Source organism: Cydia pomonella, chromosome 19 (assembly GCF_033807575.1).
Source record: "Cydia pomonella isolate Wapato2018A chromosome 19, ilCydPomo1, whole genome shotgun sequence".
Lineage (NCBI taxonomy): Eukaryota > Metazoa > Arthropoda > Insecta > Lepidoptera > Tortricidae > Cydia > Cydia pomonella.
In genome coordinates, this window is record NC_084721.1 from 1174861 (window position 1) to 1192128 (window position 17268).

The window sequence follows — 17268 nt, forward strand, 5'->3', positions numbered from 1 at the left end:
CTAGAAATAAACTCAAAAACAAATGACCCTTTACATACGTTATTTATGTAATATTATAAGTGAGATTACAGACAATTTTGATATTTGATGTAAATCTCGTTATTTCTATTTTAATTGATGTTTCAATTTATGTTATTGGTATATGACCGTCCGAGTGTATTTTTTTCCTATAGCACATACCGTTTTTACATATGTTTGATATGTCTACACAATATCAACTTACCGGTTCATATATGTATTACAATACAAAAATAAGGAACTGATCATAGTGATGTTTTTGTTGGTAAGTTAAAATATAATAATGTTTCAAGAAAAAAATGTTTTATTTAAATATTACATAATATTTCAACGAATAATCATTAATCACGCTTCTAAAATTAAATACAAGTTACAATTTTACAAGTCTAAGGCGGCAACATTGGACCTTTTGAACGCCAAGAACACCTAAAGGCGTCGTAACTAGTCGTGCCCACAGCGCCAAGGACAACTATAGGTGTTATGGCGGACGCTGTCAAAGTAACCTTCACACTTTCAAGTAAGATTTACATTAGCTCGCTTGCGCTCGGGACCTTGGCGTGTCAGCGACGGTTTTATATATGACTTAAAGCGTTCAAAAGGTTAAATATTCGCCATCGGTGAAGCCAGTGTCAAACGCCGGCTTACACATGGAAATTTGTAACTATAAAATGGGTCCCAGGGTTCTCTAAACTACGACTCGGATTTCCGCGAGTCCGTTTGGTCCAGGGAGAGAAACCAGTAGAGGCGTCACAAGCCATACAAACATAGCAGAGAATAGGATGCGATAGAGCCCTGGGCCTGGCGGAAACCGAAGTTTGAAGACACCCAGCATAGACAAAGGAACACAAAGACGTAGACACATCGTTAGTCTTCCTCTTCGTCGCCCTCCTCGCCGTAGCCCTCGCCGGCGCCCTCGCCCGGCAGCTCGGGGACGGGCGGCGGCAGCCGCGCGATACGGTACGCCTGCACCAAACATTAAGAATTTAAATTGAAATTATTTATTTTGCCAGAGACATGGTTACATAAGGTAGATAGATAGAATACTCTTTATTGGCATACCTCAGTAAAAATATATAAGAAAATAAACAATTGATTAAATGTAGAGGCAGACAACAGCACCAGACCACTAAAGAGCAAGAGAGATTTGAGCGGTATTAGGGTATTTTAGGGAAGAATTTGGTGGCCGAGTGGATATGACGTCAGACTTTCAATCCGGACGTCGCGGGTTCAAATCCTGGCTCGTACCAATTAGTTTTTCGGAACTTATGTACGGAATATCATTCGACATTACCACTAGCTTTTCGGTGAAGGAAAACATCGTGAGGTAACCTGCATACATCTGCGAAGAAATTCAAAGATAAAGGGCTAGCATGCGGACTATAGCCCAAGCCCTCTCGTGCATGAGAGGAGGCCTAGCTGTGCCCAGCAGTGGGACGTATATAGGCTGAATTATGAAGAATTGGCACTGTTAATGGCGCCTATTTTTGTCCCGGTGGAACAGGCGGTATAGGTAGGAGGCTGTTTGTTTGTGTCTTTATGCACACGAATTTATACTATTTCATTTATTTATCTTGAAGACGACTTATTGAACTAAAGTTACCACCGATGCCTTAATCACCAAGATGAAAAGTGGTAATCTTCATTATAATAAGCAATTAAACACATGGGACACACCGTGACTGGCGCGTCGGCAGGTTTACTTCATTTGAAGCGGCATACATTGCAAAATGGCCATAATACTCGTATTACTCTATGTACAATAAAGCATTCCGTAGGGAAATAGTACTGGCGCAGTCGGTAGGCAACGAATCAGTTCCGATGCATTTTGTACAAAACAGTGCTGTCTGCCAATACGATAAAAATTTCAAAAATATATATGTATTGTCTATGTCCGAGACGGATGCGGGCGCCTTCTCCGCCGATCGTTTTAAGAGGGAAGAAAAGAAGAACGTTTTTTCGCTTCTATATATTTTCCATTCTCCATGTTTTTTTTAGTATGTTATTGACATATATTACCGTTATTTCATTAGATTTGAAAATCTATTCTTCCCTCTTAATCCTACCACGTTCTATAGCTTAAGCACAAAATGCAGTGAACTTTAAAATTTACGGACCTCCTCGTCGGCAAAGGAAGGGTCCTGCATCTCCATAACCTCAGGCCCGATGGGGTACTCGTCCTGCGGCCGCGGCAGCTGCAGCGGCGAGAAGTTCGGCGGTTGGTACTTCAGCCCCCAGCCAATGTACATGCACTCCGAGTTCCTGGGAAAACATTGATAAATGTAGAAGGATCGTACATACTTTACAGGATGTATAATCCTTTCTTTGTCTTGATAGATTAACAATATTTCTTATTATCGGCTATTGAACCCCATCAGCTACGCACTTGGCTTCGGTAGCTTAAGCGACCGCCCTGGGCCACACGTTGCATGGTAACCACCACCAGTCTACGCTCGCAGCCGCAGTATGCCCGTCATCACACAGGAGACAACTCACCGCCGGTAGCGTAAAATATATGTAAATATGAGAAGGATGCTTTATTTTGGCTCTTATTTATTTAGTCGTATGACATAATACCTACAATGTTGGTTCTAAAGTAGCCATACTCAATCTTTTTTTATGAGGGCCACAGAGACGGTTTTGCCTTGTAGTCCCGGGCAGCAAGATGAATTTGCTTATATGTGACGTTCGGGTGGCAACTATACCAGTATCACCTGGTGGGCCACCGGTTGAGTATACCCCATTTCATTTACCATGGCGGGATTCCACTTGAAACTGCACGAAGAGAACCATAATGTTGATCTATTGTTTAACAATTGCTTTACGAGCTCTGAACTACGAACCCAGCTGGCCAGCTTCATTACGCACCATGTGATCGCATTTTCTAAACCAAATTTGGCTTTGCAAGTCATATCAGGGCGTTCCATGTTTCCGAATAAAAACAGTTGAAGGAGTCACCGTCGTCGGATACGGCAAGGAGGACTATATATATATATATATATATATCTTCAAAGCCAGCGTGTGGTCAAATAATAACGCAAAAGGATCAAGACTAGATAGTTACATGTAAGACACGACGCCGCCAAAAAAAGTTTGCCGGGTATCTTTTGTTGTCACTACTTGTATTGTTTACACCTAATACTGACTCAAGTGGAATCCCGCCATGGTAAATGAAATGGGGTATACCACTGCTCTAAAGTATTGCCTTACTCACTAAAAAAACGAGGTCACTCGACTGTCACTATCTTTTTGAAGCTGAGGACGACTGTAGGTGCTCTTACTCCTGAGGAGCGTAGAAAACTTCGATGTAAAACTGAGCCCCCGTGATCCACTGAACTTACTTCCCGTCAGTGGCATAAGCGACAGCCCCGGGCCACACATTGCTCCGCATAGTGACCACCGCCCGCTCGGGCGCTAACAGGGTACTCTTCCGTGCGGTCCACGCGCGCAGCCCTTCGACACGCCCGTCTTCTGACAGAGGAGACATGAGAGAGGGACCGGTCTCGGGCGCTATGGGCGGCGGCCCTTCGTCATCTTCTTCTTCGAGAGCTTCGTCCTAAAAACGTAGCAATTCCTTGTGTAATAAGAGTACTAAAATCGCGTTGAATTTTTATATATTTTTGTATGTGCTAAGAAAGCCGGTTCTGACGATGTTCCTTGTGGTGAATAGATGGATGAACCAAAATTCTGCTTTTCAGAAATAAGGAAAAAAGTTGCATTTGATAGCGACTCTCGTGGTGGCTTAAGGTATACAGGGTGGATAATTTAAACGGGGCAATAAGGGCATTAGTTATAACAATAGGCCAAAATGGACGTATTAGATAATTAACGGTGATTAGCATTTACCCCTAGATTTATGGAAAAATTACAGTCGTAAATTACGATTTCATTTCTGTCCAAAATCAAAAGTTTCTTAAGAGACCAACCACGATTACGGCACTAGAAAAACTCACTATTCCCCCTGTTAGAGTTCCACCAAATAGTCCGTTCCTGCTGTGAGCTGTGGCGTGGCGGCCCTGGTGCACCCAGTACGTCATGTCCGGGTCCAGCAGGTCCTTAATGGTGTGGCCTCGGTAGAAGGAGTTCACGTACCATCCCCGCGTTGGGGTTCCACCAAATAGTCCGGCCCTGCTGTAATATGTGGCCGCCGCGGTGCTCCCAGTATGTCATGTCCGGGTCCAGCAGGTAGTTAATGGTGTGGCCTCGGTAGAAGGAGTTCACGTACCATCCCCGCGTTGGGGTTCCACCAAATAGTCCGGCCCTGCTGTAATATGTGGCCGCCGCGGTGCTCCCAGTATGTCATGTCCGGGTCCAGCAGGTAGTTAATGGTGTGGCCTCGGTAGAAGGAGTTCACGTACCATCCCCGCGTTGGGGTTCCACCAAATAGTCCGGCCCTGCTGTAAGATGTGCCGGCCGTGGTGCACCCAGTACGTCATGTCCGGATCCAGGAGGTCCTTAATGGTATGGCCTCGGTAGAAGGGGTTCGGATTGAATGCCATGTCGCCTAAAAGACAACAGTATGGGGTTATCATGATAAGATTTGGTACCTAATAAGAGACCGGTGGCTTCTCTGACTAGGATAGGATCAATATATTTACATTACATTTCTCGAAGACCTCTTTCACAATAGTGTACTTAAGTATATTGCCAAAGTATGAAAGAACCTAGAAAAGGAAATTACTGATCTGTAACGAAGTTAGATCTTAGTCAACTCATAATAGTGCCTAAAAGTAAAAGGGTGCGACTTATGAAACGTGGTTAAGATAAATACAATTCGACGATTTAAAAAAGTTTGACCATGAGGATGAATGGCTTTGAGGACAACGAGTAAGGGTGGTCAAATGGAAGTCTCTGTTTGGGGCGAACTACTAAGCTAATGATAAGGGTAAGGAAAATAGTTTACCCATGCCCTCTTCCATGTCGATATCCTCCTCCTCTTCACCAGATCCGAAGGTGTAGAAACCCTGCGGGGAGATGGAGGTGGAGGCCTGGATACGCGCAATTTGGGCACGCAGGTAGTTACGCTCTGTACCGTCGAACGGCGGGAACGTTTGGATCTGCGTGAGAAGGTAGAAAGATGACAAACGTCACTAAATACCTACAAATTAGAACAAAGTGTTTGTTAATTAGAAGGTAAAAAACCATACAGCAGGTGAATTGCTTAAATATAACCAACTTCGACTCATGTTAGGGTAACGCAATTACCTCATACCTGAATCCCGAACATAAAGAACATTAAGTATATGTCTTAGCGAATGGAGGCAGTCGTAGGTTGGTTTATCTGGTTCATCAGTCTTATCAGCAGGATGTGATGGGTCGGTCGGTTACACTCGTGCAACACATGTCAGTGCGAGAATAGAAAAGTCGAGCTGTTATGAAGTGTCATTACAACCAGTAATTAGGTACTGTAAGAAGTATAGGATAACATGCTTATGATAGCAATTTCACCTCCGTGTCCAAGTCCCCGGTCATGCAGTGCACAGTCAGCCGCGCCACCCGGATCTGATCCGGTGTCACGTCCGGAAGACCCGTCCATGCCTCTCCGGGAACGTTGCAGACCCAGTAAACCTGCAATCGTATGAAAATACAAAAAGACTAGAAGACGAGTCGTGTTCATGGAACTGTGGGACGATATTCATTATATCAGTTAGTTACGTACACAGTTATAAATAAGTAGGTACTTGACAAACAAGTACCCTTCCAAGTCTTCCAAACTAAGACCAAAAGAGATCGAGTCCTCAGAAGAGCATACGGAGTCTTCTCCAAACATTTTGAATATTCACAGAAATACTTTGTTTTTCACGCGCGTATCACGGTAGCGCCAGCGGAGTTCGTAATTCAATCGAATTATGAATAGGTATAATTACTGTCTAAGGATTCAATTGATCGGAGCAGTCGCACAGATTATACCATCTCCATCATTGTTTAGTCAGCATGATGGCCAAAGTGCTGGCCAAAACGGAATACAACTTTATTTCTATGGTAACAAAGGTGCATTACGATATATCTGGCCACTTTGGCTGCTTCTATTTATTTGATGCCGACTGTATTGTCTACCAGTGATCATTATGTAAAGTACCTTCTTGTTTACACCTTGGCCAGGCCTTTCCACCGGGATGGGCGGTGGGGGTTGCCACGTGGGCTCGGGAACGGGCGGCAGTTTCGGAGGCACCGGCTCCTTGTTCTTGTCTTCCACACCTTCGCCTTCTCCCTCTGCAGACAAATTGTACAGATTTTGGTAAGAGACGAGGAAAAGAAAAAAGTCACCGCATTAAGCATTCGAATATTTCGAATCACTGATATAAAATTTCACAATTTTTACACATTATTAATTATAAAAAAGAACTTAATCGCGTAAGCTTAAGCTTTAAAATTTTCCTCCGACGTTTTGAGGACGGCGTTGTGCCCGTAGTCTCGGAGAAGACCACCAGACCACCTACGTCCACCACCACACCACTCCACTCCGAGCTGTAATCTCAATCTAATCTCGGACAACGCCGTACTCGAAACGTCGGAGAAAAACTTTAAAGCCTTATTAATTATACGCGATTAAGTCCCGCTTTATAATTAATAACATGATTCGAGTTTCGGCTTTAGGACACCGTGCTACTATTAGTCTAGGCAGGTAGATTTCAAAAGAAAAAATTAAAACACGAAATTCAATCAATAATCCATCCAAATCCAGCGATTGCACTACTCTCTTGCCGTTCGGAAACATCCTTTCGGCTGCGCTAAACGAAGTTGCCGTTCAGCTCCATCGAACTAAAATATAGTATACACACTCTGCCAGTAAATAAGAAAGTAATATATATATGAAATATTACCCAATTCCTTGTGTTCGTCTGCGCCTTCCTCTCTGTCTTCCATGTCCTCACCTTCCCCTGGCATATCTTTCATCTCGAATTCCTGCACAATGATAAGATTATTATCCGTGATCCGTGCACGTAAGTCATTAAACTCAGTTCCGTTTAAACTTCCACATCCTTAGCCTAATACTCGTAGATTAACATGAAAAGGCAAGACCAATTAAGACCGGGAAGTAAATATACCAATATTCGCATGCATTGAGAGACCAAGAATGTAGATCGGTACTACGAGACTAGTCTTCCTTGTTGTCACATTCTTGCCAGAGTGGTCCACCTTAACAGGTATACTCGTACACATTAAGTTCTGTCTCGTTAAAGCAATGTGCTAAAATACTGAAAATATTCGTCAGCTCTATCCATTTCACAATGAATATGAGGGAAAGCAAAATCATCAAAGTTGGAATAATTGGAATATATATTGGATTTTTAGTGAAAAACTTGTAGATTGGTGCGAGTGCGTCCTGGAAAAGGGTTATTATTGTATATACTCGTATGTGCCCTATGGAAAACTTGCTCACCCTTATCCTTCTATCCAGCTCTTCTACAGTGAGATCCGTTTCAGCGACGTAGTAGTTCTGTTTCGTGCCAAATATTTTACCGAAAAACCTGTAAATAAAATATATACCTATGAATTAAAAAATCGCACCTTAAGTAGTCTTTATCCTACGAACAGTGTACTATGACTTCCAATGGCATTACAAAGGTCATAAAAAAGGCGGAAAGATGGAACATCTCTCTGGTTGTAGGTAATTTACAAGCTTTCCCGCCTTTTCTTACCTGACATTGGACACGGGCTCCTTGATTCCCAGCATCTTCAGCGCTATGAACACAGCGTAGCACTCGCTGGCCGGCAGACCGTACCCGCCCTGTCAAATAAGGTCATTTAATGCGTCATTGGATATTTAGTACATATACGAATGTACGATATCATGTCACTAGAATGATTCTAGTAGAATCTGGAACAGTCCAACTGGAGAGGTGTAACTCTAGTGTAGAACTCTTCCGACCTATCTAGGTTTTTTTTACTACTAGATGGCAGCACAACTATTTCCTTATGCGCTAGCTATTGACTATTGTTTCACTACATTACAGTAAGCAAATTAGTTTGAACTCTCACTAATAGATGTCTTTATCAAATCTTTTTCGACTACTCACCGCTAGATGTCAGCATAAAAATGTATTTTAACGCCATCTGTTAGTCAATAGACAAATGAAGTAAATTTGTTTCACCATTTGATGGCAGTAATTATATTAGTTCAACGTATGGCCACTAGATGGTTCTAATAAATATAGTTCAAATGTTTGTAACTTGTAAAATGTTTGTTACTGTGGGACTTAGTCAATTTGTGTAATAATGTCCTATAATATTTATTTTTATTTATTATTATTATTTAACTACCACTAGAAGTCAGTGTGCTATTTATTCGTTTTAGAATAAATGTATTTTGGCTTTTCAACACATCTAGATCGGCGCGAGCTTAAGGCTATGTTTCCACCAGAGATATGGGAGGATGCGTAGCGAGAGATGTGTTTGACCAATAATAAGAGATGTGTTTGAGAAATAATATAATCACTTCATTTACCTATCCTCGCTTAACGCAGCTCTAGTTAGTGGACAATGACCTATTGGTTCTAAATAATCAATTTATTTGTATACTAATAATACTAGCCCGCAGTAATGAAATAATACTTACGTCTTTCTTATTGCAACGATAATTATTATACTTACCTCTCGGAAATAATAATTGTGCTCGACGAGATCTGCTATACGAGCTTTATTGCCCTCCTCTTCCAAATCCAACTCCTGTTCCTCCTCGTCCATCCCATCCATCTTTTCGCACTTGCTAGCCACCAGCTGAAGGAGAAACTAAGACTAGAAGACGGTAACTGACGACCAGGAGTCATAAAATGTCACGTTTCCAAGTAAAAAGTCCCACTTTGTAGCTTGCCATAAAGACGCTTTGACAAGTTTTTCGTATGTGTTTATACGAAAACCTTGTCAAAGCGTCTTTATGGCAAGCTAGAAAATAAAGTGGGACCTTTGACTAGACTTCGACACAAATATACTTTGTACTTGTGTAATTCGAAAAATGTCCAATGCTGGCTTGCCAGAGTTTACACTCAACTTCATAAAGTATTCGTTGTGAATTCATTTTTTAACTAAGCCAGTCCGTCAGTTCGCGCGGACATCCCCGCATGTAGCTCCCATCTCCGATTGTTTGATCTTAGACTAGTAAATACTAAAGCAGTATTTATACCCGGTACATCTCCTCTTGCAACCGCACGGTGGCAAGTTGCGGCGGTGCGAGATACACGTCATTCAGCAGATCGAAGTTTGGCCGAAACTTGTCCAGTTTTACCCCCCACGAATACTGTTCAAAGTTGTCCACGACGTCCGGAGGCTTTGTGGTCAGGATCTTGTGCACAAGATCCACCATGTGATCATATCTGAGAAAGTAGGATATCTATTCAGGCGGAAGGTAAACGGTATCTTTAAGATTTAAGTAAACAGTGCAGTGCAGCCCTTACAGCGCGTGTGAATTTATAGTTCCATGGGCTCTTAGCAAACCGCTTATATACAGTACAGGCCTTGTTGACTGGCTAAACATAGGAATAGACTGATCAAAACCAGAGCACCTATCTTATCAGATACTTACAACGAGTCTCCCGTAGCTGCACTCTGTTGTTTGAGGAAGTTCTTAGCTAGAATAAGGTCATTGTTAAGATCTGGGAGTATATTTTCTGTGGCAGCTATCAGCTCCGGCTCGCACATGTAAGGCTGAGTCATATTTGAATTGTTATTAAAATAGCTTTAATAGTTAAAAGTACAACCCTTATCCTATTATTTCATCAAGAAATACATTTGAATTATAATAACAACTGTCTGAAAAATTATCAATGAAATTCAATAATACAAGCATAGAAATGTGCCACGGATGACGGTTAAATTATTTGTTTAAGTGTTTCAAATCAAAAATAAGGCGGTTTAAATACGTGAATGAAAAAGACGAGGTTGATGTCGAACCTTCACTGTAGTACAAGAAGTTGTCCCATTCTGGTAAGTTTCCGATCAACCCCCCGAAAGCAGCTGATTGTCAATGTCAAATACATATGAATGAACTTCTTAATTTTGGCACGAGTTTCGCGATATTTTTACCATTTACGTACAGTGTATATGTTTAAACTTACGTAACTAGTTTAAATTATCTTAAACAGCGAACTACGTATATGTAATGATTACTTGATTCCAAACTGTGTTCAACAAATCGACATAACCTCAAAACCAAAACAAATCGAAATGGCAACAAAATTCAACCCCGCGGCGTACAATTTTCGCAAAAAATGCCCTTTCGTGAGCAAGGACCTGCTCCGCTGGTTCCCGGGTCACATGAACAAGGGCTTAAAACAAATGCAGAGAAAGTTAAAGTCCGTCGATTGCGTGATTGAAGTTCACGACGCAAGAATACCCTTTACTGGCAGAAATCCCATATTTACGAATACTTTAACAGGTGCAAAGCCTCACATACTAGTTCTTAATAAGAAAGACTTAACTATAAGTTCATTAATACCGCGGATAAAGGAGCAGCTGAAGGCAGAAGAGGGAGTGCAAAATATAGTGTTTACAAACAGTAAAGACCAAGGTTGTCGCGGATTGAAGACCTTAAGGCCCCTGATGGTTGACCTTATTAAAGACTCGAATAGGTAATTATGTATTTTTTATATATTACTTATCAAAAAAAGGCTTTTATAAAAAAAATTCAGAACATCCCACTATAATTTGTTTTTTTAGCATGAGTAAGAAGGTAGGCGATTTTGTCATGTCTTTTTATTGAAAAAAACTTTTGAAAAATAAGTCACGGCAAATATGTATCATACTTACAAAATTTTACAGTATGGTCATGTTGAGAGTTCCCATGGCCACCGCCACTGGCTGTATCCATTATTAGATCAGCTCCATGCTATTGCATTGTCTTCCGATTTACATATGTATGCAAAACTTCAGCTCAATCTGAAATTGGGAACCAATCAAATTTAGCTTCCACGATTTGACCCACACCATTAACTAACAGGGCAAGTTAAGTAAAAGCTTGTAAAATTTTATTTACCATACTTTTCCCACTAATCCCCTCATTAACTTTACATATAGTTAAGACTACCAAACCAAATACATAATGTTAATGATTGTTTACTAGGTATAACAGAAGCGAAGAGTCCGACTACAATGTAATGATCATCGGGGTCCCAAACGTGGGTAAATCATCGTTGATCAACATGCTCCGCTCCAGGAACATGGGCATCGGGCATGCGTTGCCAGTCGGTGCGGTGGCTGGGGTCACCCGCAGTGTCTTGATGAAGATCAGGATCAACAATAATCCCAATATATTCATGTTGGATACGCCTGGTGAGTCACAATATATATATATATTTTTTTTTATTTTTTTTTAGAAACAAACTGTCATTCATTAACATTAATCAGTGGATTAAGCAGCAGTAAATAGACCTATAGTTTCCTTAATTTACATATCAAAATACGTGGATTAACATCTAAAAACAAAAGTGAACTTCTAAGTCATGTGGAATTTAAGCTAAATAACAAGCAAAGATGTATATATCTTAATTATGAGAAAAACATGCTTGGTATTTCTTTATATAATATATAAGCATTCACATAACATACAATACAATACAAATACTCTTTATTGCACACCTCAATACAGAAACAGTACAAATAATACAACACATAAAGAAGAGGTAAACAACAGGCGGTCTTATCGCTAGTTTCAAGTTTCAAGTTTCTTTATTTGGCCAAGTAACAACAGAACGTTACATCTAGCATGTCAAAATACAGGTCATTGCTAAAACTAATCATGCAATGTCTTATTAGGTATATAGGTAGACAAAATTATATAAATCAAAATATATTAAATGGTAAATGATCAAATACATCAATATAATACAGTATAAAAGCACCTACGCTTAGAATTATTTTACATAATAAAATCATAATTTTTCATTTTATCTGTAAATTCATTAATTGAGTAAAATGGATTTAATTGGAAGAAACGTTTAAGTTTATTTTTAAATTGTATGCATGTTAAATTAGTTATGTGTAGAGGCAATAGATTGTAAAGGGTAACTTTTAGGGAGATACCTTGCTTAAATGTTTTAACTAGCTTAGTCGAAGGAACGCATAGTTTATCCTTATTACGCGTATTATATGTATGAATGTCCTTCCGTGTTTTAAAATCATTTTTGCTTTTGTGGATTTCTAACAGGCTATTAAATATAAATAATGAAACTACTATCATGATTCTACTTTTTATAAATAAATCTCTGGCTGTACTGCCTTTGCGTAAGCTAAATATAATTCTTACAGCTCGTTTTTGTGATATAAGAATTCTTTGTATTCCAACCGCATTGCCCCAAGTAGTTACGGCATAATTTAGATGAGCGTGAACCAGTGCGTAGTAAGCCGATAAAAGTGTTTTACGATTTATTAAGGGCCTCAGTTTTAATAGCGCGTAATTACCAGAAAAAGCTAAAAAGCGATCTCTTCCAGACAACCTTTAGGTAGCGGAATTAAAAAAATAAATAAATATATGTTATGTCAGTAGGTGTTCCAGATGCAATAAAAGAAGTCTAGCACACATAAACACAAAACAAAATAATATATCATATACAAATATGAATAAAAAAGATATATAAATACATATATATATATATATATATAATAAATGCCAGCTATAAGTGACAGCAATATAGTTACGATACAGATAAGAAAAGGCACGTCAAAGACTTGTTGACTTCGTACCCTACTTTCGATGTTACCCCGATGTGCCTAATTTGTCACTGCATATAACAAAACCAATATTTGTGCCTTAATTACTGCTCCGAGCAGTTTTTTTTTTAATACTACGTCGGTGGCAAACAAGCATACGGCCTGCCTGATGGTAAGCAGTCTCCGTAGCCTATGTACACCTGCAACTCCAGATGAGTTACATGCGCGTTGCCGACCCTAACCCCACCCCCCTCGTTGAGCTCTGGCAACCTTACTCACCGGCAGGAACACAACACTATAAATTAAAAATCCACATCTAAATTTATAGTTGTGAGCTAAGCAAATAATGAGTGATATAACAATGCCATCAGGAGAGGATCACACTATAAATTTAAAATACAAATACAAAAGTACTTTCCAAGTTAATATGTTGTTCTATAAGTATTGGACATTACACAGTGCCCTTTCAATAAAAGAATTCCCTCATTGTATTAAAGTTTCAAATTCCATGTGAGAAAACATTTTTTTTTTAATACTACGTCGGTGGCAAACAAGCATACGGCCTGCCTGATGGTAAGCAGTCTCCGTAGCCTATGTACACCTGCAACTCCAGAGGAGTTACATGCGCGTTTCCACTTTATCATTTCAGGCATCTTAGAGCCGTCAGTGACAGACATCGAAATGGGTTTAAAGCTGGCCCTGTGCGGCAATCTCCAAGATCACCTGGTGGGCGAGGAAGCCATCGCAGACTACCTGCTGTACTGGCTCAACAAGCATGGCTGCTTCCGCTATGTAGACTACATGGGACTGCTGGAGCCCTCCGATGACATAAATAAGGTCAGAACATAGATTTCATAGGTTTGACGAATTGTAGTCTTCAGTATATGATTTAAGGGGCTCCCTGCGGTTTTCATCGATTTTTGATAAGTTTTGAGTCGTTACTCTTATATTTGCACTACAGATTGAATTATAAGACAAACTGCCATCGGTTCTTCAATCTTTTATCTCCATTCTTGTCTGCCGGATTTTGAAAAAAAATGAAATACTAATTTTTTATGATTTTTTTAAACATTATCTAAAGAAACACTTTTTCATAACTCGATTGCTGTGAAGGATCTCACATATACGAAATCTACTTATTTGGGTTCATCTGGTCAGACTTTAACTTAAAACTAATTAACACTAAAGTTATGGCCAGAAAACCAATTTTTGGCCTAAAATTGTTTAGGTTTAACTTTGATGCCAAACATTCAATTCAAATTCAATTTATTTATTTATAAAACAATAATTGTTGAACTTTTAATTATATTTATTTGCCTTGCCTTGTATTTATATATTACAGGCCGCATTTTTGTTCGGGAACATTCATATTTGTTCACATTAAAACAAGACAAGGTAAACACGAGAACACAGTTTAGAAATAAACTACGATTACCAAAGACTAATCTAGAGATGTGTTAAAATAGTCCCCAATATAAATGTATTTTAATAACAAATATAGTTCTCAATTATAATAAGCTAGAAACTCGAAACCTAGAGTTTAAAAATAAAGAGTAAAAAAAAAAATTGATATTATTATTTGTCTGTTATTATTCGGTTAAGGATTTTATTAGTGACGATAGTTTGTAACATATTTTTTTAAATATTATTAATTATTATTTTAAAATGAGAAATCTTGTTTTGTTTAGTTTTAAGTTAATGTTGTGTGCCCTTACAGGGTGTCCTAGGTCTGACTTGTATTTTATTGTATAATAATCTTGATTTACGATATGTACATGACTTTATAACGAATAAATGATATGAAATGATATGATATGATAGTTTTCGACCGTGTAGATACATTTTTAGAGCACTTCTTGTCTTCTTGTTCACGCAAAGTGGGAATGAAATCAAAAATTATTACATACTTTGCTAATCCGCGAAAAGATAACCTGCTAGTCATAGTGCTAACCCGTTATACTAACTTGCTGTCGTTGTTTTAATTGGTATGGATTTCCGCAAAGTAACGCCTCATTCTATTCATTAAAGTGGGAATGCATTTTTTATCCCTTATGAATTCACAGTTATGACAGTTTTAAGCATGGAGATGCCCTAATATTGCCTATGCTCTACATGTTGCTCGGAAAGTTTTAGTGTTTGGGGATGGAGCTGAATGGCAAGCACAATGTCAAGGTGGTAGGGTAACCTTACACTTTCGCTAAACATGGGGCCGCTGCGCCCAATGGGAACGAGTGTTCCGACTCCAGAAACGAGCAGTTAGGTGTATTGGTACCTTAAGACACGCCAGCAAAGGAACTATTTAAAAAATTAGGCCTACTCACACTGCCTTCAATTGTGGTTGTGCAGGTAGCTAAGTACAATCAACCAATTTGAATCCTAGGCCACTATAGAACCTTGTCGCTTTAACTACTCTATACATGACATGCATCACTCAATAAGTACTGTCGTAGAAGTTATGACATGGTTCTATAGTGGCCTAGGAATCAAATTGGTTGACCGTACATAAGGGACAATATATCGAACTACAAAACGAATGGAATGATACATAACTTTAACACTAGGAATGCCGGGAAACTAGTTAGTGTAGGTCGCAAACTTATAAAATTAAATAAGCTTACCCATGTAATGGGGCCCACAGTTTACAATAAACTGTCTAGAAACATCGTCAAAGCTCCCAATTTAATTAGCTTTAAGCGCAGATTAAAAAACTGGCTTATCGAGCGGCCATTCTACATCTACCAAGAGTTCTGTGCTCACAAATAATCAAAATTGTAGAAATAGTATTACCTACTTAATTAATAGTACATTACGATACAAGTGCGAAAAATAGGAAGTTCGAAACGAGTGGCGATAAATTAAAACACGACCGAAGGGAGTGTTTTTAATCGGCACGAGTTGCGAATTACCTATTCGCACATGTATCGTACAACGTTTTACAGTACATATAAATAAATAAATAAATATTATAGGACATTATTACACAAATTGACTAAGTCCCACAGTAAGCTCAATAAGGCTTGTGTTGAGGGTACTTAGACAACGATATATATAATATATAAATATTTATAAATACTTAAATACATAGAAAACATCCATGACTCAGGTACAAATATCCATGCTCATCACACGAATAAATGCCCTTACCAGGATTTGAACCCGGGACCATCAGCTTCGTAGGCAGGGTCACTACCCACTAGGCCAAACCGGTCGTCAAACACAATAACATATGGCGCTTTAAATGTTTGACACAGTAACGTAATATGCTAATTTTCGCACTAGTGCGGTAAAGTAGTGCCATATGTACTGTAAAATAATATAAATGTTGAATAATGTACCTATATGTAAAATGTAAATAGTTAAAAATTTATCCTAATTTATATATAATGTTGACGTATAATCCATCCATGAGGTTTTACAAATAAAGATGATTATGATTATTTATGTCAATTAACAAAAGATAATTTACAGTACATATGGTGCTACTTTACCGCACTAGTGCGAAAATGAGCATATTACGTTACTATGTAAAACATTTAAAGGGCCCATATGTACTGTAAAACGTTGTACGATACATGTGCGAATAGGTAATTCGCAACTCGTGTCGATTTAAAACACTCCCTTCGGTCGTGTTTTAATTTATCGCCACTCGTTTCGAATTTCCTTATTTTTCGCACTTGTATCGTAATGTACTATTATTCAACAGGTACTAATCGCAGGTGCGGTGAAGTTCAACCGAATCCGTCGAACACGGGACTACGACGGCTCAATGCGTGACGTGCCGGATTTCATCGAGGTCGCCCGGACTATGATCAGGGGCTACCGCACCGGGGAGCTCGGCAGGACGCTCCTGGACATCGAACTGCTGAAGGACTACAAGAAGGAGAAAGAGAACCTTGTGGCGTAGGAGTTAAAGTCGAGGTTCAAGCAACCAAAGACTTTAAATTAATTTTTCACACCAGCTCATATAGGCGCTCATGATTGTTCACAAACTTATAAGAAAGTTGCATTTTATGCACATGTGTGGCAAAGGAACTCGATGCAAATTTTGAGTTGTTTCCTTATGTTGGCTGGTAGAATTAACTTTGAAATGATTATTTTGATTGATAAATATTTAATAACGATAATTTGAATTTGATTTGTTTTGTATTTTCGTCGCACTTGTGTGGTGAAAAATGTTGTGTTTCACACGGTGGCGAAATTTGTTTAACCCTTGCCTTGCCTTGAAACCCTCGCAACGCTGAAGATTCCACTTTTCGAGTCCCTCGCTACGCTAGTGGTTAAATTTTGGATTTCGCTTGCTCGGGTATTAATATTAGGACGAGCGGTTAAAAATAATTTTGCCCCCTTATAAAACAAATAACTATTGTATCAGAATATTGTATCTATCTCCTAAACAAAGTCATTGGTTAAATTAAAAGTGGAAAAAATCACTGCCTCGGGAGAGACTTGAACTCGCGACACTGGATCACTAGCCCATGCTCTGCCAACTCAGCTACCGAGACTTCACCCAACGACAGCGAATTATATTTCTATCATATGCGCCTTAGGAGGCGCCCGTAGCGCGCGCGCGCTTAATTTAACCACAGACTTTGTTTAGAGTCAGACCAA

General features: G+C 39.3%; 2 protein-coding genes across 2 annotated transcripts; one reads left to right on the forward strand and one right to left on the reverse strand.

Annotated features, from left to right (window-relative positions):
• Positions 1 to 304: 304 nt before the first annotated feature.
• LOC133528111 (radial spoke head protein 6 homolog A) lies at positions 305 to 9804 on the reverse strand. The gene is made up of 13 exons (XM_061865335.1): positions 9539 to 9804; positions 9140 to 9329; positions 8611 to 8736; positions 7659 to 7747; positions 7400 to 7487; positions 6840 to 6921; positions 6095 to 6228; positions 5464 to 5583; positions 4919 to 5072; positions 4374 to 4519; positions 3357 to 3571; positions 2133 to 2277; positions 305 to 981 (listed from the first exon to the last, which is right to left on the reverse strand). The coding sequence occupies exons 1-13, from the start codon at positions 9667 to 9669 to the stop codon at positions 883 to 885; spliced, it is 1719 nt and encodes a 572-aa protein (XP_061721319.1). The 5' UTR covers positions 9670 to 9804; the 3' UTR covers positions 305 to 882.
• Positions 9805 to 9980: 176 nt separating this feature from the next.
• Positions 9981 to 16790, forward strand: LOC133528112 (mitochondrial GTPase 1). Its single transcript, XM_061865336.1, has 4 exons — positions 9981 to 10583; positions 11075 to 11283; positions 13310 to 13497; positions 16364 to 16790. The coding sequence occupies exons 1-4, from the start codon at positions 10180 to 10182 to the stop codon at positions 16562 to 16564; spliced, it is 1002 nt and encodes a 333-aa protein (XP_061721320.1). The 5' UTR covers positions 9981 to 10179; the 3' UTR covers positions 16565 to 16790.
• Positions 16791 to 17268: the final 478 nt, after the last annotated feature.